General features: G+C 52.3%; 2 protein-coding genes across 5 annotated transcripts in view; both read left to right on the forward strand.

The window, feature by feature from the left end:
• The first annotated feature begins 6,069 nt into the window (after positions 1 to 6,069).
• On the forward strand, positions 6,070 to 14,675 carry KPNA7 (karyopherin subunit alpha 7). The gene is made up of 10 exons (XM_075058297.1): positions 6,070 to 6,135; positions 6,832 to 6,969; positions 7,525 to 7,610; positions 9,088 to 9,356; positions 9,867 to 9,949; positions 11,126 to 11,389; positions 11,756 to 11,989; positions 12,321 to 12,503; positions 13,189 to 13,338; positions 14,415 to 14,675. The coding sequence occupies exons 1-10, from the start codon at positions 6,070 to 6,072 to the stop codon at positions 14,493 to 14,495; spliced, it is 1,554 nt and encodes a 517-aa protein (XP_074914398.1). The 3' UTR covers positions 14,496 to 14,675.
• Positions 14,676 to 18,657: 3,982 nt separating this feature from the next.
• SMURF1 (SMAD specific E3 ubiquitin protein ligase 1) overlaps positions 18,658 to 19,545 on the forward strand; it is a 47,390-nt gene continuing 46,502 nt past the window's right edge. For all 4 annotated transcript variants that reach the window (XM_075059008.1, XM_075059009.1, XM_075059011.1 and 1 more), the window contains exon 1: positions 18,658 to 18,905. In XM_075059008.1, coding sequence (XP_074915109.1) covers positions 18,851 to 18,905 — 55 coding nt within the window. In that variant the 5' untranslated portion in view covers positions 18,658 to 18,850. The remainder of the gene's footprint in view (positions 18,906 to 19,545) is intronic.

Consider the following 19,545-nt stretch of genomic DNA (forward strand, 5'->3'; position numbering starts at 1 on the left):
ATAAATCAGTGTCCCATAACTGACAGAGGATAATGGATTTAATAAATAGCTATGATTAAGTCTGATGTTATTTTTAAATAATTTCAAAAACTGTTACTCTAATCCCTCCGTGGCTGGCAGAAAGGATGCTGCTTAGAAGTTAAAATTAGTTCCTTAACGTTCAGCCGGGTGTGGAGTTACAGGCCCTCCAGGGCTGTGCTGGTTTTCTGGGGCATCCGCTTACACCGTCTGCCTAATGGACATTAACAACTGCATTTGGCAAGTGGGAAAGGGCTCCCACAACTCACACCATTAGCTGTGCTCCTTCCCCAGGCTCAGTCAGCTCCGCAGCAGCTCCCACCAACTCCAGCCCAGCTGATGGGATAAGCGGTTGGTGTTACGCTTCCTGGCATCACCCGCTTTACAAGCTGTCTTCCCGCACAGCAATTCCCTTCTCCTTAATTCCTAGGGAATTCCCAACTCTGCCAGGCCTCTTTGTCAATAAATATAAATCTCTCCTGTATAACAGCAATGTGACTTTTTTTTTCTCTTTTTTTTTTCAGCACCTACATTCCTGAGTTTCTGGGCTGGAAAAAGGCACTGAAGAACACTGTGCCTTAAAAAGCACCAGAGAGAGGGACAAGTTTTCTGGTCCATATAACCTCATAGAAGTGTTAGGCGTGAACAGTCTATTTGCTCAACCCCATAAAAACTCCTGGCAAACTTGAACTAGGATCGCGGGAGTGGAGATGTCCCACAGCACAGCGGGCGACCACAGCAGAGTTGGTATTTATCAAACCCGCTTAAATGGGCCAAATGCCCAGGTATTTGGGAGAAAATTAAGCTGTGTTTAAGACAGGCTTCCCTCCTCTTGGTGCCATCCCATCGCAGAGCCCTGGTACGTTCCTGTACCCACCGCAGGGATGAGGAACTGGACTGGGGACCAGTTTGCCCTGACCTGCCCGTAACTGCTGGCAATTCAAGATGCGCTGCTGCGCTGCTGCCTGCCCTCGGGGACACCTCTCCTCCTTGTCCACCAGCTCTAACGATCCCATGGCCACAGCAGGAGCTGTTTCAACCAAACTGATGGAAAAACCATACTTCTTTCTTTATTTTCGTGGGTTGCTTTCCCTGCAAATGAGCTGTCTGAACTGACGCATCCCCATGGCTGCCCGGCTGCAGAGGAGGAGGGGGAGAAAAGTCAGGGAGGGGGAGAAAAGCAGGACCACTTTTTTGAGGCTGCTACACTAAATTAGGGGAAACAACAAGCTGCACCTTGAGCCTCAGAAAATCCAGCTGCGGAGCTCAGCTTTGCCTCTGGCTCAGCAGTAAGACAAGGATAACAATAAATCCCTTCTCCCACCTTCTGCATGTCCTGATTAGATAGACTGTAACGGACAGGGGCTGTCACTTATTATGTGCTTGTTTAGTGCCTGGCACAATGCGGCTCTGATCTCGACACAAACCCGTGGCTGCTGCACGAACAATAGGACTGAAATGAATCTAATGGCTGGCGGTGGGGAGGTCACCGGCTGCCTGATGTCTGCCTCCCCAGGGGGAACCGGTACAGGCTGCGGAGTTAGCGCTGCCTCCCTCCAGGATCGTGTGCCGGGAGGATGCATCCCAACCAAAAAAGGAGGAATTTCCAGGCTCCATCCCTGCCACGCTTGGGAATGGCCCCGCATCCACCAGCAGTTACCTCGGCAGCTGGTTCAGGGACCCAAATGGATTATTTCCTTGGTGTTACTGTAACTAATAAGTAAAATTAATTTGTTGATATTAACTTAATGGACTACATTAGACCTGATGGAGAAAATACGCTGTCTGAGAGCAGACGTTCGGGGGGTTGGCAGGAATCCCTGCCTTTGCTCGCTCTCTGCCAGGTGAGGTTCTCCTTTCACAGAGGGATTGCTCCGACCAGCTGCTGTGGCCGTGCAACCTCCCGTGATGGAGCCTGGGCTGTTCCTGCCTCTTCTAACCCCGCTGCGGAGATGCCACACACCGATATTTTTCCTGACCAGTACCTTACTCCGCATGCAGTCAGGATAAACCTATTAAAGAAACATGAAAAAACAGAGAAGTAAAAATCAGTGCTTTCGTCTCAGGGCTGAAAACTGGTATTTTCCAATCTACCACCAGTCCCAGTCTAACTAACCTGCAGTGCCGCGGTGGGAGCGCAGGGTGAAGGGTGGCAGGGTGGAAGAGAGCAGCCCCAAAGCAAACCTCTAAACTGGAACTGCAGCTTTTCATACCTGTCATGATGTGGATTTTCAGCTTGAGCACACAAGGCTGAGCTCAGGGGACACTGTCATGTAGATTTAGGGTTTTATCTCCTTTCTTCTCCATTAGCTGTGATACCCTCTTATTATGCTGAAAACCGAAACGTTTCTTTTTTTCCTCCAGCGGTTGTTCCCTTTTCCGTTGGGCAAATATTGATCTGCCCGTGTCCTCAGCACGGGTTGAAATCAGCCCCGCTCATCCTCTGCCTGCTCCTGGGGCCGAGCGCTCGGCGATGCCACCTCTCATGCCATCAGTGACTGAAGCGAAGGCTGAGAAGGGGGGCTGCTAATCAATTTGTCCATGTTTTTCTCTCCCCATCCTCTCCCTCCCCGCGCTGGCAGTGACGGAGCAACTGAACGGGATGGGTCTGATTGCACTTGGCAGGTGGAGATGGAATGGAAAGGGCAGAGAAGGAAAGAGCAGCCCAGGATAACGATAAACTTCTCGCAGCCTTGTTGTACAGCCGTATCCTGCAGCACCTTGGGCAAGAGAGCTCTCCGGGCAGAGGAGCAAATGCTGAGGGCTGGCCTATGCAGGAGGCTGGCCCCACGTATCTTGGGGCGTGATTTTAAGCCAATTTAATTAAACTGCTTGGCAAGGTTGTGAGGACTCATCTATTTCAGCTTGAACCAGGCCTGTTTTGATTTAGCGTTGGCTGATTAGGAATTAGCGGAAACAAACCGCTCAGAAAACAAAATTAGAGGGTGCACACTAACTTTTGCACCAGATTAAGCTGAATTAAAAAGCAATTGAAATGTAATTTTCCTGTCTCAAGCAGCCAAGAAACAAGATAATGCAACCGGTGGCACTTGAAGCTTAAAAATATAGCATCTAGGATTAGCACAACTGTCTTTTTAATGCCCACAAACAACAGATTTATCTGAAGGTCTTCTCTCAACACCCCCGACATCAGCTTCTGCACAGAGCTTTGTACAACTTGTTTCATTTGCCTTGAAAGGGAGAATTGGTATGACCCCAGGATTTGAATCCATGACTTAAAGCCGCTTGGGTATTGCACAGCGTATTTCCATAGGTATTTCCATGCTGGAAATAGCCACACAGTGAACTAGTTGTTCCCTGTAACTCATATAATTTAGTTTGAAATGGCTCCTGTGTGCGTGGCTGGCAGGGTACGAAGGCCCAGGCTGTGTTCCCGGGGGTGCGGAGGGTGCAGACCCCGGCGGTGGGTGCTGCTCCCCGCTGCCTCCCAGCACCATCTCATTCCCACCTTCCTGCAGCGAGCCCAGGCGCCCGCTCTGAATTACTGTGCTCCCCATCTCCCTCACTGAAAAAGATGTTAAGTAATTTAAAATCAGGTTTTAATTAAATATTTTAATAGCTGCTTTCCCTACCCATTTGGCAAACGCTGCTCCTTTTTTCCCCATCAGCTGGACCGGGCTGGCACCTCTGCACACATGGAAGTGTACGGAGTGAGTTTTACAGGGCTTTGCTAAAAAAGGCGATGGCTCGGAGGGCTTGCAAAACCAGGATGCCTTCAGCACTTCAGAGTCCCCAGAACTGCCCGCGGTGCTGTAGCCAAACCCCGCTGCGAGTGGTTATTTTGAGGGTTATTTTTGTTAGCCCTGTTGGCCACAGCGGTGGCGCAGGCAGGAGGACAAGCTGTGCGAGCAGCCCGAGCATCAGCGCGTAACTGGTGTTAGGGCACCGCAAAAGCAAACGATTTCTTGACTAAAGCTGATGGAGACTGTGATAGGCACATAATGTAGCGTGATAAGAGCTGCCCAGCAGCTCCTGGCCAAAATCTAAAGGACTTATGAAGATAATAGGTTCCTGCTGGGTTTCTCTCTATGCTACCTCCTGCCGCAGCCCTGCCGGGCTCCCGCCTGTGCCAGCCAGCAGCTCAGCGCCTGCTGCGGCTCCAAGTTTTTTAATCCTGTCTTAGCCCACTTGCAAGCTCTTTGCGGCCAATTCCCCTCAGCTACCACCTGGCTCCATGGTCCTGGTCCCCGCTAACCGAAGGCGGCTGCTCTCCTGGCTTGCATCACCGCTCAGAAGGACCTTCCAGCTACCTGGACAAAAAAGGGGCATCCCCAGACCGCCCGTCCCCTGCACTGCCCCTGACCCGCACGGCGATGGGGAGGCAGCACCCGGATTGTCCCCTGCGTCACAAAATATTGCGTGGGTGCAGGCTGGCGCGTCCCATGAAGGGTCTGGCCACAGACAAGGCCAAAATGGGCAAAGCGTAAAAGTGTGGAGGAGGTGGGTGGGAGAGGGGAGCGGGGCAGCTCGGGAGGGAAGGCATCACCATCCATCCTCCTCCAGGTGCATCCAGGTGGGCCATGGTAAAGGAGCAGCTGGAGATAACGAGGAGGCTGTACTGGGAAGAGCCAATCCTGGGGGAGAACTGGGGGGTATGTGGCTTCATGGGGGCAATAAAAGAGGCAGTCTGAGGGCAATGGGGTATGAGAGAGAGCTGGGGTAAGTAGCTTTTTTCATCTTTGGGGTGTTGGGTGTCTGATTGTTTTCTTCCATCCTATGATGAGTATGGGGCTGCTGGTTGGACTCTGCTGGGTCTCCTGCTTAGCTGGTGTCAGGGTGGGGGAAGTTCCCCCAAAAGAAGAGGCCTTTTGGGTGGTTACTGTTCTCTTCTGTTGGAGGGGAAAACAGAGGAAGGGAAGCTGAAGCAGTTCTTGAAGTTTGACTGTTGGGTTTAAGGCTATGGGATGTAATTGGCTTGAGCCAAGATGTGGCTCATCCTGGTCCCTCCAGGAGCTGGAGGATGTCTGTGGCTTGGTGGCTGGCTGCAGTGTTGGGGTAAAGAGCTGATGCTGCTGGTATCTAGCCTTGGTTCCTGGGGCAGGAAATAGGGAGAAAGGATAAAAAAAACAAACCCAAGTCCTTAAACTTGGAAAGATGAAGTAAGGGGAGTTCTTGGAGGCTGCTCTGAGCCCCAGGTGTTGGCTGTAAGCCTGGAGGGAAGGTGGAGATGTACCACTGGTGTGTGTTGATGCACAGCCTGGCTTTGGGGGGCCCTTGGTGGTATCTGGCTGCTCTGAAAACACCACTGCTTCTGCTGGGTGGAAGCCTTGCTTTTTCTGACAAAAACTGTCTGAAGGCCTGCTCTTGGTCTTATTTGTGGCTATGTCTGTGGTTCTCTCACTAGAATTTTAGAAATGGTTTTACCTGTCCCTATTTAATGTTTTTCACCTGGCAGTCCTTACTAGTAGCTGGGTTTCTAGGAGAACTCTTTGCTTAGTTGAACTTGGTCACTTTGTGCCACTGTATGTGACCTTGTGTCTTTCCTAGTGGGGGAACCCTGGTGTAGGAAGCCCAAGCTGAGCTGCGTGGTGGGGTGAGAGTGTAGGCTTGGATGTGGCTACTTGTCCTTAAATCAGATCTTAAGCTGATCCTTTTGGAGGCAAAAGGCCTTGCCAGGCTTGGGCTCTGTGTCCAAGTAAAACTGAAAGCCCTGGGACCAGACCAGGAGGAAGGTGGTGTTACTATAACAATGAGAAGTGGTGTGTCCAGCTCCCTCCTGGGATTACAGCAGCAGCTGTAAATTTTGTAGCCCGATATTAAGTGGTAGGTTATGCTTGCATTTAGTTCAGTGGCTCAGCTGCAGTGTGTGAAGATCCTGCTGAGCTCTGCTTAGGGCAGGGGACCCCCAGCATCTCCTGTGCTGGGGAAGTGGGGGAGAAAATGTGTGGCACAGGCTATTGGTGGGAGTGGGGGACCCCTCTGTGGATGGGGGTGGATGTTGCTGGTGTGGTTGTGACCTGACCCTGCTCTGTTCTGAACCCCAAAAGCATGTAAAGACTTTCAGCTGGCACTTCTCTCAAACCTGCCAAGATGCCAGTTACAAATGAGCAGAGTGAGCGGATGAGGAAATTCAAGAACAAGGGCAAGGATGCAGCTGTAAGTACCCACCTCCACCACCTGCCTGTGCCATCCTCTTTGGATGACGGCAGAGCCCACTGTGGCTTTGCCTGTTGGCAGGAGCTGATGTGAAGGCTTCGGAAGGGCAATTGTCCCCAAATCTACCTGTACGGGGTAGCAAATGGGGGTGGGAGGGTGGCTCTGCCAGCAGGGATGGTCACTTAGCTTTTGAGATGTGGTGAGGAGTGTGGTGGCACAGGCAAGGGGGACGTGAGTTTTGGGTGGGTGACTCTGAGATGCACCAGTGAGTGTGCTGGGGAAGGGAGATGGTTCAGCCCCAGCCTGCTGAGCTCTCAGCAGCAGTTATCCCAGCGGAGAGGGGGCTGGTATGAGATGTCAGACCATGGGATCTGTCAGCTTGCTTTAAACCAGTGGAGGACATGAGGGTTTGCCTTTCAGGTTCAGAAAATTTACTTTTAAAAACATCCACTGGTTGCTGGTTCATCCAGCAGCCCATGTTCTTGGGAGGCACGAAGTGAGAGGCTTTATTCTGTCTCATCTCCTACATAACCCTCCAGGCCATAGCAAGGAGCTGCCTGAGAGCAGTTGCTGGCTCTGCACTCCTCATGTAGGGAAGTTGGGGCAGAGGGTTACAGAGCTGAGTAGAGGTGAGCTCCTTAGGGGAATGGGGTGATGCAGACACCGGTGGGATGGTGTCCTTCTCCTCCCCTCCAGACCCTGCGGCGGCAGAGAGTGGAGGTGAACATTGAGCTGCGAAAGGCCAAGAAGGATGAGCAGATCCTCAAGCGCAGGAGTATTTCATTCAGTTTGATGGATGAGACTCTCTCTCCAGTAGAAGACAAAAGAAATGAGGTGGGTGCTGGGTGCTCTGCACCTGGGCAGGATCAGTGCTGCAGCTTGTGCAGTAGGTATCATCTACTTGGACCACTACCAAGTCTGGCTTGGGTGACCTGGGTTAAATAGCCAGTGCTGTTCCTGATCACCATGCCCAGTGCTGGGGAGTGTTTTAGACTGCCTAGACTTTTTCAGTGTTGCTTTGCATGGAGATGATGTCCCATGTGGCTTCCCTCGATGGCAGGTAGAACTGGCTGGTGCTGCAGCTAGCTGGGAGCTGGCAAAGCTCCTCGTCTGGCTCCCTGTGCAGCGAGGGGTAATTACTGAGTTTGTAGGCCCATTATGGTGTGTCAGTGACTCTTTCTGTGCTTGATTATAAGGATTAGTTGCCTCGAAGGCTTTTGTGGATTCTCCTCCTCTGTCTCATCTTGAAACTGCATTGCATAAAGAATAGACATTGCTTAGATATGAAGTGGTGACTGACTCGGGTCTAGACAGCTGATTGACTGCAGAGATTAAACTGGAGGGAGTCCTGGCTTGCCATCTGACTCTGAATCATTCCCTGTGACACAGATTATTCAGCTGTCCTTGGAGGAAATCGCTGAAGCTGTGAATGGGAGCAATGCTGAGCTGCAGCTGCAGGCTACGCAGGACACCAGGTATGCTGCCCGGCTGCTCTGTGCTGGGAGGGAGGTGGCTGATGGAGCTGTGGTGGGTCCTGTTGGCAGAAGGCATTTCTTCCTGTTAGAAGAGCTCTCTGAAGAGATGATGAAGGGGGAAGGAGCCTGGTAACCTGAACTGCCCTGAGGAATCTCAGCTGGTGCCTGTTTTGTGCCCTGGATGCCTTGCTTGGCTCTGTCATGGTCCTGGGCAGTGTCTCTGGCAGGGACCTGTGTGGTTGTTGGACCTAACCAAGGGTTTGGCTGTGGCCCCTGGAGCTGCCCCCCTTGCTGTCCCTGTGCTGGGGCAGGGATCGTGTTGGTTCCTACAAGAAATCAAGTGCCAAAGGCTTGGGCAGGACAAGGGCTGGGGAGCCTGGCTTTGTAAGGGTCAAAGCTGAGCAAGGTTGTCCCAATCTGGGGGGGAGTAGGAGGGATCGCAGGGTGCCATCATCACCCAGCTGGCAGCAGGGATGTCTCCTGAGAGTCCAGGAGAGGCTGCATTGGTGCTGGTGCTTCCTTGGCTGGCTTGACCTGCCACATCAGTGCTCTGCCCCCATGCTGGGGGACCGGCACTGTTCCCAATGGCTGTGAGGATGTCTGCTCATGGTGAGCAGATCACAAGCTTTCCTCCCAAGGTGTTAACCGGGGGCTGGCCACAGCAGACCCTTCCTAAAGGGGCATGTCATGACTAACTCCCTCATCTGCTGTGCAGCACGGAGCTGGCTTTCTGCCTGCCCAAACCAAGCCTGCCTGCACCCAGGGTGCCCTGACAGCCCACCGAGCCATGGTGGGGTACCAGTGGCAGCACTAATGCAGCTCTGAGCTGTGGGTTCACACCTCCCTGCTACTCTCTGCCAGCACTCGTGAACCAGGCTGGAAAGCAGATCTGGGTGAAAGCATTTCTTTTTCTGGCTTTCTTTAACTTGATCGATGCCCTGATCCCATCTCCCTGGCAGCTCCACATGATTCTGTGCTGGTGTGAGGCAGAATGGCAGCAGGGAGTTGCTGATTCTGGTTTTCAGCTGGAAAAACAGTCTGTGGAAAATCATTTAAAATGTGATCTCTGGTCTGTGTGGGGCTGGCTGGTGCTCCTGGGCTGGGGAGCAGCAGAGGCAGGCTTGCAGGCTGTAAGAGAACAAATTGCAGGTATTGATTTTTTTTTACTGTCTCAAATCCCTGCAAGGTGGGGAGCACGGAATAATGCTGTCATGGTCCCAAAAGGATGTGTGAAGTATTGCACTCTAATACACACTGCTGTTGCTTCAGCATCTTCTTAGATGTGTCTCCTGCAGAAGCCTCTATGGCAACTCCTCTGCCAGAGGGTTTGGTGACATGGGATGCTGAACAAGCATCTCTTAACAGGGGCTGCTTCCCTCGCAGGCCACACACAGCCTTGAATGTGGCCACAGGATTATGGTCTGTCATGGCACCACATGGCTTCTCACGGCAGTCTGTGTGCTGTCTTCTCTTGCAGAAGAATGCTGTCCAGGCAGAAGGACCCTCCTATCAATCAGATCATCGAGCTGGGGATCATCCCCAGGCTGGTTGAATTCCTGACCCATGCTGACAATGCTCCTTTGCAGTTCGAAGCAGCCTGGGCACTGACTAACATTGCCTCTGGCACCTCTGAACACACCAGGGCGGTGGTGGAAGGAGGTGCCATCCCAGCCTTCATCTCCCTCCTGTCCTCCCCACACATGCACATCAGCGAGCAGGCTGTGTGGGCACTGGGCAACATTGCAGGTAAGCAGATGTCTCCAGGACTGGGCTTAGGGATGTGCAGAGGGGTCACTGTCCAAGCCAGTGCTGGGGAGCTAAAAATATTGGTGGTCCTCAAGATAGCCATGTCTCCCTACAGCTTTGTCTCCAAGATGCTGCCCCTATTGAAACCCTTAGCCCTTCAGTGCCTTCACGTGGCCTGGCAGCCTTTGAGACCCCGTGTTGGTTCTGCAAGAGGATTTCGGCCAAAGCCAAGTGCAAGACTCCATCCTGCTGGGATGGTCTAACCCACTAGTATTGTCAGTAGGGAGAACAGAATGGGCCATGTCTGGTTAGCCTGCCACAAGCTAGCCATGATGGCATTCCAGTCTACCTGGAAAATCCTCCCCAACTCAAAATACTTAATGGTGTGTGGCTGGTCAGTGAGCCCAGACACCCAGCCCTGGCCTGTGCCTGCAGGTCTGATTGCTATTTGATATTGACTGTCTTGTGACTTGGGCAGATGCAATAAACAACCCTTTTTCATCTCTACAGGTGATGGTCCTCTGTACAGGGATGCTCTTATCAATTGCAATGCGATTCCTCCCTTGCTGGCTCTGGTGTCACCTGTGACTCCAGTAAATAACCTTCATTTTCTTGACTTAACAGCTCTTAATCACTTGGGTAATGGGTGAATGGTGGTCTATCATCTGCCTTATAAACCACAAGCTGTTTGTATAATTGAATAAGACCTTGTCCTAACTGCTTTTAATGACCCTGCCTCTCAGCTACATACAAAGCTGGGGATGCCAAGCAGACAGTCTTCAAGTCAATGTGATGTCTTCTAGTCTTAGCTTTCCTATCCAGCTTTGACCATCTCATGCTGGGAATAAGATGAAACTGGTGCGAGGTAGACTTGCATATGCATGTGGAAGGGCTGAACTTGCCCTTCAAGCTTCTTCCTGCTGCTTTTTGGGTAGCTCTAAACTGTTGGGCTTGTGGCTTATCTGTGCCCTTCTGCAATGGTGCCTGCCCCACTGCTTTCTTGGTCTCTGGGGGAGAAGGACCTTCTCAGAGAAGCATAAGGTGGACTGAGAAGCTCTCAGGCCGTAACAGCAGTACCAATGCCTCCAGATTTCCCATCCCTGGGTGTGGTGGAAGCTGTAGCCTTTAGGCATAACTAAGGCCTTTCAGGCTGGCATTAAGAAAACACCCTCTAGGCCTTCTGTGAGTTTACATTGCAAGATGTTTTTAAAAATAATCAACTTTTCTTGCTGCTCTGTTGTTAGCCCAGCTCACCCTTGCCTCCTCTTAGGGAGCCATGTGGAAGAAACATGACAAAGCACCAGTTCATATATACACACACCTTGGTAGCTGCAATGCTTTCGATGTAGCTCCACTGCTCTCCTGGGAGCATCCTTATTGGGATGAACTGTCTGAATGATGCAACTTAATCAAATCCTTGAGGGGCCCTACTCTAGAACAATGAGTTGCTAATATTTAATAATGCTGGTATTAAAAAACAAATGCCTGATTGTGTCTGAAGAATGCTCTGTAACTTGTCCCAGGGGCCCAGCAAGTAAGCTGTTTGGCACCTTTGTTAGTCATAGTAGCTTGTCACACCACTAGAGCTGAAGTTATTGGAACTTAGTATTGTGGAGGGAGGGGGTGAATCTACTGTTTTAGTCACCTGTTTTGTGTCCCTTCTTCAGCTTCTGGCTACTGGATAACATCTCTGAGCTGTAGGGACCAGGGTGCTGCCTCTTCCTCACTTGTTACTGCAGTGAGAGTCTTACACCTCCCTTGTGTTTCAGGTTGGATTCCTGAGGAACATCACATGGACACTGTCAAACCTCTGTAGGAACAAGAACCCCTACCCTTGCCTGGATGCGGTGAAGAAGATGCTGCCAGTCCTCACCTGCCTCCTGGAACATGAGGACAAGGAAATAATTTCTGACTCCTGCTGGGCCGTTTCCTATCTGACAGATGGCTCCAACGATCGCATCCAAATTGTGGTGGATACAGGGATTCTCCCAAGGCTAGTGGAACTCATGGCCAGCCCAGAATTGATTGTTATGGTAAGAAACAATCAGCAATCTCCAGCCTCTGGTCCCTTCATGGAGGAACATCTGAAGGGAGGGAAGGCATGTGTCCTTACTGTAAGTGGCTAGTGTGGTCTGCTGTCTCCTCAGATGGCAGTACTACTTGGTTGTTGGTCAAGCCACAGCTCTGTTCCAGCTTGCTGTGGCTGGCAGACTGGATGGAGACTGTAAAGCAGCTTAGAGCAAAACGGGAGGACAATAGATCTGTAAATACAACAGTAACCACCCACAATGCTTTCCTTATTTGAAGGATCAAGCACTTAGTGAGGGATCTCACTGGACTTTCTGGCATGTATCCCTTGAGGTATGGATTCTCCTCATCTCCTTTTAATCTCTGTCTAGACTCCAGCTCTCCGTGCCATAGGGAATGTGGTCACAGGGACTGATGAGCAGACCCAGGCAGCTATTGATGCTGGTGTCTTGGCTGTCCTGCCCAGTCTCCTGCGACATGCAAAGCCAACCATACAGAAGGAAGCCGCGTGGATGCTCAGTAACATTGCAGCAGGTCCTTGCCGGCAGATCCAGCAAATCATCACCTGTGGGTTGTTGCCACCTCTGGTGGAGCTGCTCGATAAGGTAAGGGATGGGTGCGGAGCTGCACATCCAGCTGCTGCAGAAGCAATGCTGAGGTTCATGAGGTCCACGATGCCTCATTTGTGAAGCACTTGCCCACCTCGGCAATCTGCTTCAAGGCTGAGAGCCTGGGCACTCAGACTTGTGAGTACGCCTGTGTGAAAGCATGGCTTGGAGCTGCTCTTGTAGCTCTTCCAGGTGTCTGTCCATCACTCGGTGCTGGGGAAGGTGGGTCAGCCCAAGTGGAATAAAAGGGAAATAGCTATCCTTACCTCACGCTGATCTCAGATGGATGTTAAAGCTTGGGAGTGCCTTCACTGTGCTGCTTTTCCAGGGGGACTTCAAAGCTCAGAAGGAGGCTGTGTGGGCAGTGGCCAACTTCACGACAGGAGGTACTGTGGAGCAGGTGGTGGAGCTTGTCCAGTCTGGGGTCCTCAAACCTCTGCTCAACCTGCTCTTGGCCAAAGACAGCAAAACTCTCCTGGTCATCCTGGATACCATTTCAAATCTCTTCCTGGTAAGATCTCCCATGTCTTGGCATTCCTTCTCCAAAAGAGCAGCAAGGTGTGAGCTGAATGCTTACATTGCGTGGTTTAACAGCAGCTGCTGATCTTGCAGGAGTAAGAGGTAGACTTCATGTTGTCTAACTTGTTCTTGAACACTCTTGGGTTGTCCAAAGGGCCTGACAAGATTAAGTTCCCAAAGTGTCTTCCCCTTCTGTGACTTTGGTCTCCTTCTGGAAAGGAAAAGAGGTTATGTTTAAGCCCTGAGCTGGACAGAGGTGAAGGTGTTGCAGAAATGCAGCTGCAGAGGAATCAAGTGGTCCTGGGGGCATTTCAGCTTGGCTCCCTGCCACCTGATGTATATGTGCCTCTTGCTTGAAAGCCTGTTTCTTGTAGCACCTTTGAACCAGTGAAATGGCTTTTGCAAATGAAATTCTGGGTGGCAGGTCACACCTGCTCCTTCTCAGTGTGTGGATGTGGCTGAGTAGGGTTTGGCTAGCTCATTTGGTTGGCAGTCAAGCCACTATGCAGTAATCCCAGCAGGGACTAGATGTTTCATATACATAGCAGTCATATCCCTGGGATCAGGTAGGGACTGTGGTCCTTTGACTTCTAGATCAGGGTCTTACAGTAAAGACCTTCTCAGACTTGTTACTGATGTAAGGTTGTATTTTCCTGCTTGGTTATCTGATGGTACAGGCAGCTGAGAAGCTGGGAGAGACAGAAAAGCTGTGTCTGCTGGTGGAGGAGTTTGATGGTCTGGAGAAAATTGAAGCCTTGCAGACTCATGAAAACAACATGGTCTACCAAGCTGCACTGAATATCATAGAGAAATACTTTTCTGGTGAGGTATGTGAGCTCTTGCTGTTTCTCCTCTGAAAACATGAAGCTATTACACAGTGGAATGAAGCACAGACTTTAAGGGTGCTGAAACAGGCTATTGGGAGAGACCTCTACATGACTAGAGTAGTCCTTGCAGCTTGTTCCAGTTGCTTTTAAAGGTCTGTAAAAGCTCTGAGTTGTCAGCTGATGAGTTGCACAACAGATATGGATGCCTTGATAGCATCTTGCTGCTGGAATTTAAACTGGCATCAGCTGGAGTTACTGCAGTTGCTGATATGAATACCAAATGTGGAGAAGTTTCCTCCTTTGGAGCTGAGCTAGCTTGTCACTATGAATGGAAGCCTCCTACTCAGCTGATAACCGTGCTCAGGTTGCATTTGGATTACTTGACCCTTCTCATGCTAATGAACTTATGGAAAAAGAGGATAGGACACCAGCTAGCAGTTGCAAGAGTCCCATGACTGTCACAGATTCCATGCTTGGTCCTAGCCTTAGTCTCACAGATGGGGAAACATCAGGGAAGAGGCTTAGCAGTTTGGCAGATCTCGGAGCCACGGCTCAGTCTAGATGTGAACTGCAGCAGCAGGGAGCAAATGTCTGTTGTAGTCCTTTGCCCAGAACAGGGTCTGCAGGATGTCCCTGCAAAAGTGTGTGAAGGATGCTCTCCTACACACCGGCACCTGCCTGAGGGGCTGGATGCCAGGGGGAACATCTCTCCAAAGCAGTCCTGGCTTGTTGCTGTTCCAAGCAGGCTATTTAATTTGAGTGAGTTCTACCACTCCAGCTGCTCTTTTCTTCTACCTCTGATGTCTGAGCCTGTGGTCTTGGCTGCTTTTTGTGTGTGAGACGCAGGGATGCTGCAGCTTCAGTGTGCTGTAAAGAACAGGAGGATCTGATCTGGTCTCCAAGGGTCCTGTTAGAGTCAAGCTGATCTTAACAGCTTGTTACAGCAGCAGAGTTTTTTTAAAACAAGAATAAAATGGTAAGCTGCTATAAAAAAGCTTCAGGCAAATGCTGGTGCAAAAAGCTTAGGTTTATTAAGATGCAGAACACTTAACTGATGGCTATCAACCTCCCCCTAGGAAAATCCAGATCTGCAGCCTGGGACTGGCCAAGATGGACTATATGATTTCTCAGTGAAGAAGCAATACTTCAAATTCTGAAGATGAAGCACTACACAGCTCTGGTGGGTGGAGGTGTCTTGGTAGAGCTCAGACATCTAAACCAAGAGGAGCAAACATGCTGAGTCTTTTTACTTTTGAAACTTGTCAATAAATTGCACTTCTGGCTTTGTAATTCTTGCCTTTTTTTCCCTTATAAGCTGCTGTTGCAAATAGTATAGACTCTTTTCCATAGTGTCTTAAGGTGCTGCAGAAGTGTTTTGGAGCTCCTGGCCATGTTTTCTGGGTGGAAAGCACAGCCAGAAACTCCCTAACTGCATTAAGCTGCTGGAGAGCAGGGTGTTACCACCAAATTCAGCTGGTCTTGGTGCTTGTGCTGAAACTTCTAGGCTTGACTTGGAGTGGCTGAAGCAGCTCTGAAAATCTATTCAAAAGGTCTTTCCACCCTTCTGCAGGTGAAACCACTTCTGTGAGAGGACATCCTTCTAGCAGAGAAGGATAATTGGCCAGGGGAAGGTGGGTCACTGTCACCCCTATGTGTGCTACTCCACTCCCTGTGGAATTATTGGGGTCTGGACACAGGAGGTGCTGAACAAATGCTGGTTCTTTAGCAGGAAGGCTGTGTCAGAGGCAGCTATTGCAGTAGGAGAAACTTGCTTCCCAGATGCTATCCACTAGCCTGGAGCCCATTGATCTAGAGCTGCCCTTTAATATTAAGGACCTGTATTTCAGGTTTCCATGGCATGTCAGTCACTGCCCCTTGCTGAGAGGAGTCCTCCCTCCCCAAGCCCTCCAACTTTGGCCTCTATCTGCAGGCTGAACTGAAGGCAAGGATGGAGTTGATGTGGCTCTTGACTCCAGCTTGCAGCAAGCTCTGGTGCCCTGCATCCATCCCTGCAGCTATATGTACTGCTCTGCTAGCAGATGCATTGCGCAAATGCTATGTGTTGCAGGTTTGTAACAAGCTGCTGGGTGCTGCTCCATCTTTGTAGTGCTGATGGATTGTGGACGGTTCTGCTTAGTACCTTTCAGTCCCCAGAGGTTGAAGCTATCTCAAGGGCTTTGCTCAACACAAGATGGGGGTGGCAGCTTCCTTCTCCTTGCTCTGGGGGGGGGTTTGACTCTTCAAAATGACCCTGGGTGGGTTCAGGGCTTTGCTTCCTCAGGTGCAGTGGGAGGTGATGTGACAGGTAACTTAATCTGAAGGGAAAAACCTTCTCTCCAGGAAGCAGAACTTCTTCCTCCACCCTGGATCTTTTCATCAGAGGATTTATGCATTTCTCCTCCAGGCCACCTAGGAAAAAGGGAGTTGGTAGTTAAAGTCTGGTTGTGTTCTGTGCCCTGTAAGGAGGGGTGTAGCCCTGATGGTGTGTGCCAGAGCTGGGTATCACTTATTTAGTACTAAAATGCTGGAACTGATGAATCGCAAAGTGCTGCTTGGTTTTTATTTCTTGGATCCAAAACTATGTACTTAAAACTGCAATAAAGCAATGCCTGAACATGCAACTGAAACAAGTGCCTGTGAAAATCTTTTACTTGTGCCCATGGGTTAACACAAAGGGCTCAGCTGTGTGTGCTTTCTCGTAGCATGCTGCTGACAAAGCTGATATGGCATCTGGAAATGGTCAGATTTCACCAGGTAAAACAAATCTGAGGCAGGTGCTTCCTCAGTGTAAATGGAGATGCAGACCGGAGCTGGGGTCTGCGTGGCTGCCCTGACTTTGGATTGTGGTCCAGCATGGGGCATCCCACGTGGCTTTTCCCACAGTCGAGCAGGGCTGTCCCTTACGGGCGCTTGGGTACCAAGGTTGCTGTTTGCTGATGCTCTGCTGACTAAAAGCAAGCTAAAAAGAAAAAGGGCAGAGCTATTTGACTTTTTTCCTGCTCTCCTGCGTGTGCTGGACATAAAGCCTGCGGTAGATGGTGTTACGCAGAGCCCTGGGACCAAAGCCGCTCGCTTCCACTGTCGCATCCTTAAGGTGCAATAAAATAGTGTCCCTGTAGCCCTGAACGCAACGGAGGGAAAAACGTGCCCCTTTTCTTAAGAGTATAGGTATGTGCTTACCGTCCTGTGCCGTAGGGCAAGCAAAGCGGAGGAGGTGTTTGGGGCGGCACCGCCGCTGTTGTCCCACGGCGGCCAGAGAACCGGGACCGATGCCTGCTGGAACGGCGAGGCCGCTGGGCTGTACCTGCCTGTTGCTGCGTCGTGGGCGTGTGAGAGACCTACAGGCGTCTGCTTGCCTGGTTAATTGGAGCTGCTCTCCTCTGATCACTGCTGGCCCTGGCTCTCCTGCCCGCGGCGCAGGCAGCAGCCGCCGAGGCAATTTTGGCTTCGGTGCTTTGCTCCGGGGGATTGGAGCCACCCACTTCTCCTGGTGGGATGGGATGGGGCATCTGTGGGGACCAGCGAAGGGGAGATGCTGCTGTGCTGCTTCCCTAATACTTCCCCAGGGCAGCTCAACCTCCCTCTAGAGATGCACAAAAAAGGTAGTTTTTCTAATTAAACATCCTGCATCCTAACCCCAGAGGAGCACGGTGATGGCTGCTTGGTCCCCACGTTGCTGGAGAGCTGGAAAAGATGCTGCCAGTGCCTGTGGTGGCCTGTTTGCCCCGAATTAGGGCCCAATTAATTTATGCACATGAAGCAGGGTCTCTTCTAAAGCACTTTTATGCCTAATTGTTTGTTTCCCACCACCACGGGTGCACCCCACAGCCTCCCCAGCACCGTGCAGACTTGTTACCCGGGTCTGGCTTTGCAGAAGCGGGTGGAAGGGGGTTTCTGTGGCTGCCCCTGAGGCTGCAAACCCAGAGCCTGTGGGAGCCAGTTTGGGGAGCTACGTGAGCCAAAAACTGATGGTTGGTGAGAAGGAAGAGGAGGTGGGAGAGATAGATGGCTTTGGGCAAGTTCGGCTGGGCAGGAGGCAGAGGTCTGCCCGGGATGGGCAGCATCCCGGTGTGGGGACCAAGCCAGGTTAGTACTGCAGGGCAGGGGAAGGCTGGGGAGGGGGATTTTAAGGAAGAATTTGGATGGTGAAAAGCACCACCTGAGCTTCCAGGTCTGCTGCTGCACCTGATGCTTGGCCATAAATCCTTGAGGCTTTCCCCTCTTTCCCATTGCTATTTTGCTTTCTCCCTGGAATTTATGGGGAAAGGCTTTTTCCTCCTCTTGCCCCTGGGAAGGGGTGGGGAGAGCAAAGAAATAAAAGCCAGGTATTTACTACCCCAGCCCAGCCTCAGCTGCTCGGCGTGAAGCAAGGCTGGCCCCAAGGTTTGCCTCCGTACAGGGAGCCGGGAGGATGTTTCTGCCTCTGGAGGGGTTCTGGATTTAGGGATTTTTCCATTGAATATGATTTCATTTCTGGTGGGAGTGGGAGGGGTGGTTTATGGGATACTTTGGAGGGTTTTTTTGGCAGTTCATAAATCAACAGCTGGGGTTGGGTCATGAGAAGGATGGAGGGATGGGGCACGGCGGAGCTGGCAGGCAGCAGCACCTGAAGTTGTGGCTGTTATCCTGCAAGGTGGGGGACATGGGGACCATCCAGAGCAGGTCCTGGGGGCTGCGCCGGTGGTCCCAGATGCCCAGGGCTGTGGGCGTTTCTCCCAGACCCCACGTGTTTGACGCACACACGTTCATACCCGTTCCCCTGCCACCTTCCGTGCCACAGCCAGCTCACCCCTGTGCGATCTTCCATGGCACCCCTCTTCACCCTCCATGCCACCCCGCGTGCCATGTCACCCCACACACCCCTATGTACCCCCACACCCCTCTATTCACCCTCCATACCACTCCAACACCACCCTGCACGTTGCCCCCCCCCCCATGCACCCCTAAATACCCTCCGTGCCACAGCTATGTCACCCCTATGCCACCTTCCATGCCAGCCCTGTACCCCCCATTCCACCCCCATGCACCCCCTGGGAACGCTGATACACCCTCCATCCCACCTCCAGGCCCCCTTATTCACCCCCGTGCCCCCCCATTCACCCTCTGTCACCCCCCCCCGCCATGTTACCCCCAACCTCCCCCGTCGCCAGGGGGCGCTATATCCCTCAAAGCGCGCTCCTCTCTGCGCATGCGTCCCACCCACCCTCCGACCTTCCCATGATGGCGGCTCGGTGTAGCCCGCGCCGCGCCGCGCGCTGACGTCACCACCCTCCCGGCGTACGCTGGGCGGGGGGGGTGTGGGCGTGGCCAGCGCGCTTCTCCGCGGCCGGGCCGGGCCGGGCGGGCGCGTCGGTCTGTGGCGGCGGCGACGACGACGACGGTGACTGAGGCGAGCGGCGGAACGGGGGAGGCCGGAGATTAACGGCATCGAAACGAACGGTCTGGTCCGCATGGGGAGGTCGGTGCTTAGGGCTGCCGGTTGATCTCGGCGTTGCCGCCGTTTCCCGGCGCGATGTCGAATCCCGGTACACGCCGGAACGGTTCCAGCATCAAGATCCGCCTCACAGGTAACGGGGGCGGCGGCGACGTTGGGTGTATCCGTGGGCCCCCCACACACACACCTCTCCTGGGGCCCGGTCTCCCCTCCCCTCACGCCGTCAGGCCGGGGAGGGGGCGGCAGCCCCCTCCCCGGCCTGACGGCGTGAGGGGAGGGGAGACCGGGCCCAAGGCTGGGGGGGGGAGGCCGCGACCGACCTCCGATCGTTACTTAACTTTTATCCGCCGGTTTTGTGGTTTTTTTTCAGCCCCTCTTCCACCTCCGTGGCCCGGCGGAGCCTTTCTTAATTCTTATTTATTTATATTTTTTTCCTGCCCCCCCCCCCCCCCAAGTGTGGACTCCACCAGCTGCTTTGGTCCTCCTGGGCTGACATAAATTTGGGGGGGGGGTGCTTTTTGAGGAGGGGGTGTCCCTGTCTCCCTCTCTCCTTCCAGCAGGCCAGGGCACCCTGTCCCTTCTGGGGTCTTTTCTGCACCTTCCCCCATGGCGGGGGGGGGTCCCTGTGACACACACACATCCACCCCCCCCCTAGCACCATGCCCCTTCCTGGGGTCTCTCCTGCACCTTCCCCGTGGGGGGGTGATCCTTGTGTGTCCCCCTTCCAGCAAGCCAGAGCACCTCACTCCTTCCTGCGGTCTTTTCTGCACCTT

Source organism: Buteo buteo, chromosome 27 (assembly GCF_964188355.1).
Source record: "Buteo buteo chromosome 27, bButBut1.hap1.1, whole genome shotgun sequence".
Classification (NCBI taxonomy): domain Eukaryota; kingdom Metazoa; phylum Chordata; class Aves; order Accipitriformes; family Accipitridae; genus Buteo; species Buteo buteo.